Source organism: Copidosoma floridanum, unplaced genomic scaffold (genome assembly GCF_036245765.1).
Source record: "Copidosoma floridanum isolate Cflo_tuat_1 unplaced genomic scaffold, Cflo_Japanese_pri ptg000021l, whole genome shotgun sequence".
Lineage (NCBI taxonomy): Eukaryota > Metazoa > Arthropoda > Insecta > Hymenoptera > Encyrtidae > Copidosoma > Copidosoma floridanum.
The window spans coordinates 30022923-30031639 of NW_028321898.1; the positions used below are offsets into that span (position 1 = coordinate 30022923).

The window sequence follows — 8717 nt, forward strand, 5'->3', positions numbered from 1 at the left end:
GTAATTGACTTATCTGATGCTAATTTCATAAAAACTATTCAAATTTATAATATAATAATGGTCATATAATGTTTTGAGGCAAAAATACAACGAAATGTATTTATAATTGATGATATTTTACCTGTGTCCGGTAAAGGTGGCCTCTTTCCGTCCATGTGCAAATAATGTATGTACTTCAACCAAAATCAGTCATTTGTTTTTTAATTCAACGCAGCCTAAAATTATTTCCATTCTCTCATGTTAAGTATTTGTACAAAAAAATAATTATTTATGAAGTAAAACTTTGTTTTCTGATAATCCAATTTATTATCACAAAAAAAATAATTTTAACTGTAATTAGCATAAAGCCATTTATTGGAATTATTTTATTTGCCATTTATAATACATGAGAGTTATACTATTCAGTACAAGTATTACTAAAATTTAACAACAAAAAAAATATTCATAAAAGACGCGTCACTGGTATTTAAATGTTGGACGATTCTATTATTATTTATGGTGAATTTGTGTTTATTTAGCAATCCAACATTAAATCTTATCGGTAATATTGCACAATTTTACTACAAGGCTTTTCCACAGGTATGTATATTATTAACAAATATTAACATTGTTTTCAATAAACATTAATAATCATCTTTACTACATCACTTGAAAGGCACTTACACATTATAGAATATACATGTCATTCTCAAATACTTTAAAGACTAGTCCTTGTAAAACGACATTGAAATATTTTTAAAAATCATCAAATTTATCGATGAATATAATTACTTTAAAAATCACAGATAATTATTTAAAAATTAAACATTGTGACTAGTTCAACAATAAATCACTGTTAACAAAAAGTGATTAAAATAATAGGATTTATGTTGTGTCTTTTAAGCGTATCATGATAAAAATATTAATCAACAGCAGAAAACAAAAATCACGCAGTTATATAATCACCAACAATGATAAAAATTTAAATGATCCTTTCTTTTAATATCATCACGTAAAGTACAATACATTTCAGACCTGACACGATAACGTTGCTGGTGTGAACGTCACCGTCGAAGACACAGTCGATTGATCAGCTGTTGCCGACTGCTGCGTTATGGCTGGAGGCATGCGTTGTTTGATCAACAGCTGCCTCAAGGATTGACACTCTTCGTACAGCTCGACCACCTGACCGCGTAATCTTGCGTTCTCGTATTCCAGCACCGTTGCTCGCAAAGCAATCTTTTTTTTTTTTTTTTTTTTTTTTTAAGGAAGACACAATTTTGTTAAATAAAATTTGAATTTTTTTAAAATTATAAATTACATAAATTTTTTTCCTACCTGATCTTCCCTTATCTTTCTCGCATCCCGAGACTTTTTAGCAGCTTGGTTATTTCTCTTTCTACGCTCATAATACTTGTCGTCCTTCAGGTCGTCAGGAATGGGTTTCTTCTCGCTCCTGGGTCTGCGAGAATGATGTATGTTTGAGATAACTGCGTTTTCAATGATATTGCGACTTACTGCAGCAACTGAAATAAAAAAAAAAATTAAATTATATTAATGAAATAAAAAATTAATTAAAAACCTACAACCGTAAAAATCAAGTATTTCTTCTTTTTACATAAAAAAAAAATAATAATAATAATAATAGCCACAATACAAGTTTGAATATTCATTTGATTGAATGTATTTAATATATCTTTATTTTGGTACAGCGTAGACAGTTGATTTTCTTATTCATGTTCTGTTAAGGTTTAAATTACCATACTATATTTTATTTTTATTAGTTACCATTTTTATTGCAATCATTCAAAATGACTTGGGTGTAATTTTAAATTTTGAAATAGTTAAGTATTTAAAAATGAACTTCTGAAGTTTACGTTTAAGGAACGTTCCCTATACCTTTTTAAGCACAAAATGACCTTGCTTTTCGAATTTAGATTGTTTTAAACTATTTTTTATGTAAATAAACAAAAAACATGCCCCGGGTGAGGATCGAACTCACGACCTTAAGATTATGAGACTTACGCGCTGCCTACTGCGCTACCGAGGCCATGGGGTGTAACCTACTTTTTTACCTATTTAAACCAAAGTCTAATCGTAGCTCTCTATAAATATGGAGTTCTAACATTAGAAGTGGCAAAAAAAGATGATGTATTTTATTACATAAACAAGTTCTAAAAGTCAGATAGGTAAATTAATCTTATAAGACTAGAAAAAATTTATATTCTTGCAATTTTCATGAAGAAAATATACAAGATGCTGTAGAAAGGACAGTGAGCCTAAATAAATTATTTGTGGTATTCAACATTCAAAGTGTATCGTGAATGAGGTGTTAGCAATTATCATTTCATACTCCTTTTTTCAAATAACATAAGGAATTTCTAAGGAATATATAATTTAAAAATATTATCTTAATGAAATAATGACTTTATTCATCACATAATTAGAGGTGTAAGCCAACTTCTAGCGCCCCTAGAGTATTTAATCTGAACTCGAGTTGGATCCAGAAAATGAATAGTTTAATTTGTGACCAAACAAGTGTTTTTTGATATCGAATCTATTTATCTACTTGTTCAAGTTGAGCAGTGTTTTGAAGCCATTGCTACTTAAAATTGGTTTAAATGATGATGCTAAAAAAAAGATTTAGATTTTTTAAGACTACGCAAGTCAGAGTCACCGTAGAAAGAGTGTAATAAGTCACAAGCAAATAATTCATTGGGTATAATATATCATCAAAGAGTCCATGTGACATGACATAGTTTGATAAAATAAATTGTCTATGTGCCTAATGTACTTTAAATTACAGATACTCAACTTTTAACAACAATATGCCATTCTTCTTCCTCGCACAGCACAAACACAAATCGTTCAAAAGTGTATACTCAAACACGTAGTACTGTAAGTACCTTGAAATAAAATACGCCATTGTAATAAAAAAAATCAATGAAAAAGTTAATAAATAAATACGGCGGATAAATAATTGAAGTTACAAAAATTATGACGTATTGCAAAAAAAATTTGAACACCAATTTTCGTTATAAATAATTAAAAAAACAAAAATTACATAAAAATATATAACTTTAATATCGGAGACTTATATTAGCATTACGCAAAAGGAAGTCGTTATCCATGCAGTTCATTTTATCTAATTTTATTAATATGTGTTTAATTTAAAATCTCTATTAACATCAGCTATTATCCTCAATTTTTACGTTTTTTCTCCAAGTCTTTGTTATTTTAATTCAATTTATTTTCATCTCTAATTCGAAATAATTTATTACGTGTTCGTATTGTATCTGCAACGAAAATACAAAGTTCAACATATTTATTGGGTTTTTCCTATGTTACTTTGTTTTTTCATGCAATTTTTCCTATTTTTTTTATTCTATTTTGAATAATTTTTTCTATGATAGACATTAATAATTTTTTTTACCTCATAACTATTGTCTCTGTATTTTTTTCTTAATTTTTTTTATAAATAACTGTTCTGAACTTTTTTATGGTAACATTCTTCATTTTTGTTTATTTTTTTTTTTTATTTTCTAGCATCGGTAACTGTGACTCATAATTGTAGTCACTAAATTTTCCCTTTCAATACTTCTTGTCCTTAGATGTAAAAAAAAAAATATATATATATCCCTTTCCCTATGTCTCTAAATTTTTTGTCTTCATGAAACTGACCCTATACTTATTTACGTAGTCAACCAAATCTTAAACACATATACGATCTATTTTGATATTCACATTTCTACCTCAATGTCGATGAATAAATTTTTTGTATGGTATTTACCTAAACACGTGAAAAAACCATAACGAACCTGTGCTGGCGCTGGCGAAGGGGTGCGCCGCCACCAGACCGACGGGTGGAACAATGGGCGGCACCGCGCCAGCCAGTAGTGGCGGATGTAGGAGTCCACCGAAGGAGAAGGACGTGGCCGAAGGCGCGAGAGGTGACAGCATTCTTGAATCGGTGTGCTCGCGCGTTAGATGATCCGACGTTGGGAGGGCTTCGTTGCGGGGAGCATCTACAAATTAAATTACTGTTTTACAATTGATTTTATAAGTTTCAGAGTGACTCTTTTCTTTTTTTTTAATGCAAGGTATGGGGTGCAGTGTTGTTTTTTCTGTTTTTTTTTTTTTTTTATGATTTTATACCTACGGAAGGGATAAAAAATATTATTTCTAAGTGGATTTCATTCGGCTTACTTTATTGTTGTTACTAATGTCGCAAACGTAAAAGTTTTTGAATAATTGAATATTTGGATGTTTATGACTTACGTAGTTAAACTAAAACTATACTGATAGAAATCAAATGAAGCTTGTTTTGTAGGTACACTACGTCCTGGAATAATATGTATAGGAATAATAGTACAAGTAAGTATACAATTTCGATAAATGTTGTGGACGAAACCACCTATTGACTTGATAAAATAAAATTTAATAATATAAAAGTATCAAGGGTCGACGACTCATGAGAAATCGTTTAAATTTCACGTAAATTCTCCGTCTCGATTCTGTCCCCGTCCTCGGAAATACCTTTAATCCTAAGCTCCACGTAACTATGCTCGTAATTTCCAAGTCAACCGTGCAATTGGAGGAATGAAAAGTCGGCGTAACGAGAAAAAACTTTTGCGACCCGTTTGTTGTGGCGGGCCACATTTGGGTGCATGAAACACGGTCTAAGATTAACTGGCAAACAAACCCGGTAACATGAAGAGGCGCGTTATAGGAAAAAATTAAGCTCGTAAACTTGAAAGCAAAACTTGATACGGGGGAGCCGCGATAAAAAAAGGGAGCGCGGTTTGGCACGCGAAAAAATTACATTGCGGGCGATCGGCCTCCTTTTTTTTTTTTTTTTTTTTTTTACTTCTCGCGTGAGGCATTGACAGGAGTTATGCCAAAGGATGCTCACTCTATCGGACGCGGGTGTTGGTTTTTTTTTCTGCCTTTTCTAATAGATAAGAATCGTAAACTCTTTCGCTTTCCGCTGTTTCGGAGGATTTTTCCTTGTGCATCGTTCGATTGTGTTTCAAAACATTTTTTTTTTTGTAGTAAAAAGTGTGATTTGCTATTACTTTTAAAATAATCTGAATATCAATTATAAACAATTCAGATTTACATAGCTACATATTTTTTTTAGCATAGATTTCATGGAATATGTCGATCTCATTCTTACAAGATACACAAAATAACATTTGATCTGTGAGTTTTTGATGAAAAAATTTTGAATCATGTAAAGCTTTTATTTAAACATAATAAGATTTTTACTACTAACAGCCGTAATTAATTTTTAATCGTATGTACAAATGTTAAAAACAAAATTTGTTTAGTTAAAATAATCGAAAATTAGTGACTGAATCAATTCTAGATTCTTCCGAATTTTTTTCGTACATTTATTAAAATTTTTAAATCTATACTTTGCAATAGTTATAAGCCTCTTGATGAATATTATTAATGTTATTCCCATATTCATTGATGATCAAACTCTGGTTGTAAATTTTATTTAAGAGAGTTATTACCGTACAGTCCATCTCAAGACATATTTTACTAATATGATTATTCTTAAAAAGTCATGTAAGATTTTTAGTTCTTGACAGTGCACAACTAATAGCATTACGTTTAAGCTTTATCATATATGTTTAAGTTATTTGCTCATTATAATAAATTAGGAATAAAACACTTGAGTTTTTTTAACAATTTTTTAGTTAAATTGTCAAAGTGTTATTTGCAGTAACAATCCCATGAAAACCTGTATAGAAAACCACAAACTTTGAAATTTAATTTCTCAAAACGTATCCTTTTAAAATTTAAATATGTTGTAAATAATAACAAAACTTGCCTTATAAATTTTTTAATTAAATCAAATTTTGTAACAACTCCCATAATTTCTTATTTTTTACAATTTATAAATAGATGCGTGTTTTCTTGTCACTATTTACTTTGATTTCTTTCATGCGATTGTATTTTATATAAAAAGGAGAATAATAATGTTTGACAATGAATAAAATCAACTTTTTCATATTAAAATTTTTATTGCTGAGTAAAAAAAAAAAAAAAATCTCACGTATACTTTTAACGCTATTAATAATAATTTTTTTAAATAGTTGGAATTTAATTTTATTATACTACAAAACAATTTATAAAAAATTATATTGATAAAAAAAAAAAAAAAAAAAAAAAAAAAAAAAAAATATAACGATGTTCAGATAAAAAAAAAATGATAGCAATACTAAATATTTGTTAAAATATCTGCAATAAAATATACTAAAAAAATTAATGGAGTTTGCAAAAATGATAAAAAAAAAGCCTCCGCCGTGACAATGCACTCAAGCATTGCCGTGACCAGGATTCGAACCTGGGTTACTACGGCCACAACGTAGGGTCCTAACCACTAGACGATCACGGCTATCGGAGGAACTGGAAGAATACGCCCGAATGCAGAAAGTCCAGCAAGATCTCGCCCGACTTGCTCACTCGAGCGTGAAAGTTGAGTTAACACTATATATCATATCTGGCTCGCGCGCTTTGCACGTGTAGTGGTAATGTTTGTATGGAAACGGGAAAGCTGCCATGGGAAATGCCGATTGCCGATCGAGCTACTTACCGATTTGGCCGAGATTTCGCGGTCAGATCGGTGTTGTGGCTGATAAGCCAGACTTCTGCACTTGGGAGATAAAAAAGTATGTGGCTAATTTTTTATGTACACTTTTTTCATGGTTTATTAATTTTAAACCATCACACAGTTCGACAATTCTTTTTAACGATCGGTACCGTTTATTGCGATCGATGTTGATTTTTATGGCGTATTTTATACGTAAGAAATACAGTGTTTTAAATTTTTATTTTTGATTTTTTTATTTTTTGCAAGCGTCGTAATTGTGAATAATGAGCCAATTAATAGTAACGCTACTTGTAGTGAAAAATTCAATTTAAAAAAAAAACGTTTTCTTCGTGACTATAAGTCTTTGAAATACGATAATTTTTATTTTTATAAAGTACTAAAATCAATGGGGTTTTGTTTTCTTTGATCAACCGATCGAGTTCGATTTTGAAAACTAAGGTCACGATTCCGAAAAATTCGTTTTTAACGAAATAAAATAAAACTGTACATTTATATAAATGTTAATTACCTGTACTCGGTGCTACAAGATTGTTGTAGCTCCTTAGGAGATGCAGAGTGGAAAATGCATTGAAAAAACTACTGTCCGGAACTGTTGCGCTGTTGGCGTTGGATCCCATAGGGGTCACGTTGAAAAAAAACTCCGTTTAAAACATCCAAGTCTCGCGAAGGAGCGCTTTTATATTTTGTTTGGTCTGCAAAGGGGAATATAATTACGCTGATGCTACTTTTTATAGTCCCTAATGATTTTTTATTTGTATACAACGTAAAAAAAATTTTTTCAACTAGATAAAACCGATGGAACCAAAAATCACATGAAAATTAGTTTCCGGTTTGTATTAGAAGATACTTATTAATTCGGGGTTTTCCCCCATTAATCTTGTACGCTTAAAAATGTATACATGGATGGAAAAAACCCATCGTACTTTTTACTCGATAAGCTAATTTACACCATTCCCAGCATTATTTTTTATTCAACAACGCAATGACACGAAATCGGCAGTAATAAAAATAAGATCGGGAAATTAATTTAGACCTATACACCGCTTGCTTTTCACCTCATATTCACGGTTCCAAGTGCGCAATTAAACTTTACGCGCATCTCTAATTGTTTTGTGTATTTTCCAGTCATGCTCGTCCATCTCAAATATTTTATCATCACAGAATGAAATTTTAATGATCGCACACTTTTTAAAGACAAATAGTGAAAAAATAAAATTTCTTTGCCATGTCAAACGCAAAATACCGAGCACACTTTCATCCTGAATACGCAAAATTAAAAAAAAAAAAAACCTCCAACACTGAATAATGATTGAAAAATTCTACCTTCCAAGATTGGTCAAAGAAGAAGCATAACGAGATTTTTCAAAAAAAAAAAAATCACGCTACTCCTGTGAAAACTGGACGACCATCAAAAAGGCACCCGCGCACCATTTCAACCCTTCCGTGAGGATAACAAAGGCCGAAATCGCCCCGAAAACTCTTTATCGTCACTTTTCTAAAATACGATTGATCGCAGTACTCGAGCCAACTGAAGAGTCGGATGTCGCACCAGGTCGTGAACCATCACTGCGTCCAGTCGTCACAACCATGTAATGCACAATGTCACGGAGTCCAGTGCCTCCGCCTCTTGGCGCATGCGCTCGAGACCGCGTTCCGCCCCGGGATGAAAAACCACGTAAGTACACACGCGTGGCCAAGGAATAGGGTAACAATGCCACAACCCCCTCCCCCACCCGGTATGGATGTGGAAAAGCAATGTCGCCAATGTCGCCCACCGGGAAGCGGACGCGAGTTGGACGATTCCGGCTGAGTGGGCGTGCACCTGTGAGTAACTGCGAGTAACTGAGTATTTTTTTTTTTTTTTTTTTTTTTTTTTCCTCCCTACACATAATTATACTCGCCCGCGTATTGATTGTTACGCGAATGTATTTGTTTTAATGTAAGATTACTTTCTTTTCTTTTTTTTTTTTTTTTTTTTAATACCTGTGGATACATGTTTTGCTTTGACTTGAGGCTTGGCATTTGTCCTATTGCTATCAGAAACTCTAACTTTTTTTATGAGAGCAATAAATCACAAGGATCTTCCAGTATGAGAACTTTAAAGTTTCTTTGTATT

General features: G+C 31.7%; 1 protein-coding gene and 2 non-coding genes across 3 annotated transcripts; all 3 read right to left on the reverse strand.

The window, feature by feature from the left end:
- Positions 1-176: 176 nt before the first annotated feature.
- LOC149374269 (uncharacterized) lies at positions 177-7218 on the reverse strand. The gene is made up of 5 exons (XM_089594690.1): positions 7110-7218; positions 3798-4004; positions 1318-1505; positions 1015-1218; positions 177-215 (listed from the first exon to the last, which is right to left on the reverse strand). The coding sequence occupies exons 1-5, from the start codon at positions 7216-7218 to the stop codon at positions 201-203; spliced, it is 723 nt and encodes a 240-aa protein (XP_089450816.1). The 3' UTR covers positions 177-200.
- On the reverse strand, positions 1957-2029 carry TRNAM-CAU (transfer RNA methionine (anticodon CAU)). The gene has a single exon. It is a non-coding gene; the product is annotated as a tRNA-Met (tRNA).
- Positions 6314-6385, reverse strand: TRNAH-GUG (transfer RNA histidin (anticodon GUG)). The gene has a single exon. It is a non-coding gene; the product is annotated as a tRNA-His (tRNA).
- Positions 7219-8717: the final 1499 nt, after the last annotated feature.

Excerpts from the sequence above, each read along its gene's own strand:
- LOC149374269 (XM_089594690.1), bottom strand. The coding sequence starts at position 7,218 with ATGGGATCCAACGCCAACAGCGCAACAGTTCCGGACAGTAGTTTTTTC. Across the intron at positions 1,506-3,797 it reads CTTCGCCAGCGCCAGCACAG|TTGCTGCAGTAAGTCGCAAT; the intron begins GTTCGTTATGGT and ends TTTTTATTTCAG. Across the intron at positions 1,219-1,317 it reads GAAAGATAAGGGAAGATCAG|ATTGCTTTGCGAGCAACGGT; the intron begins GTAGGAAAAAAA and ends AAAAAAAAAAAG.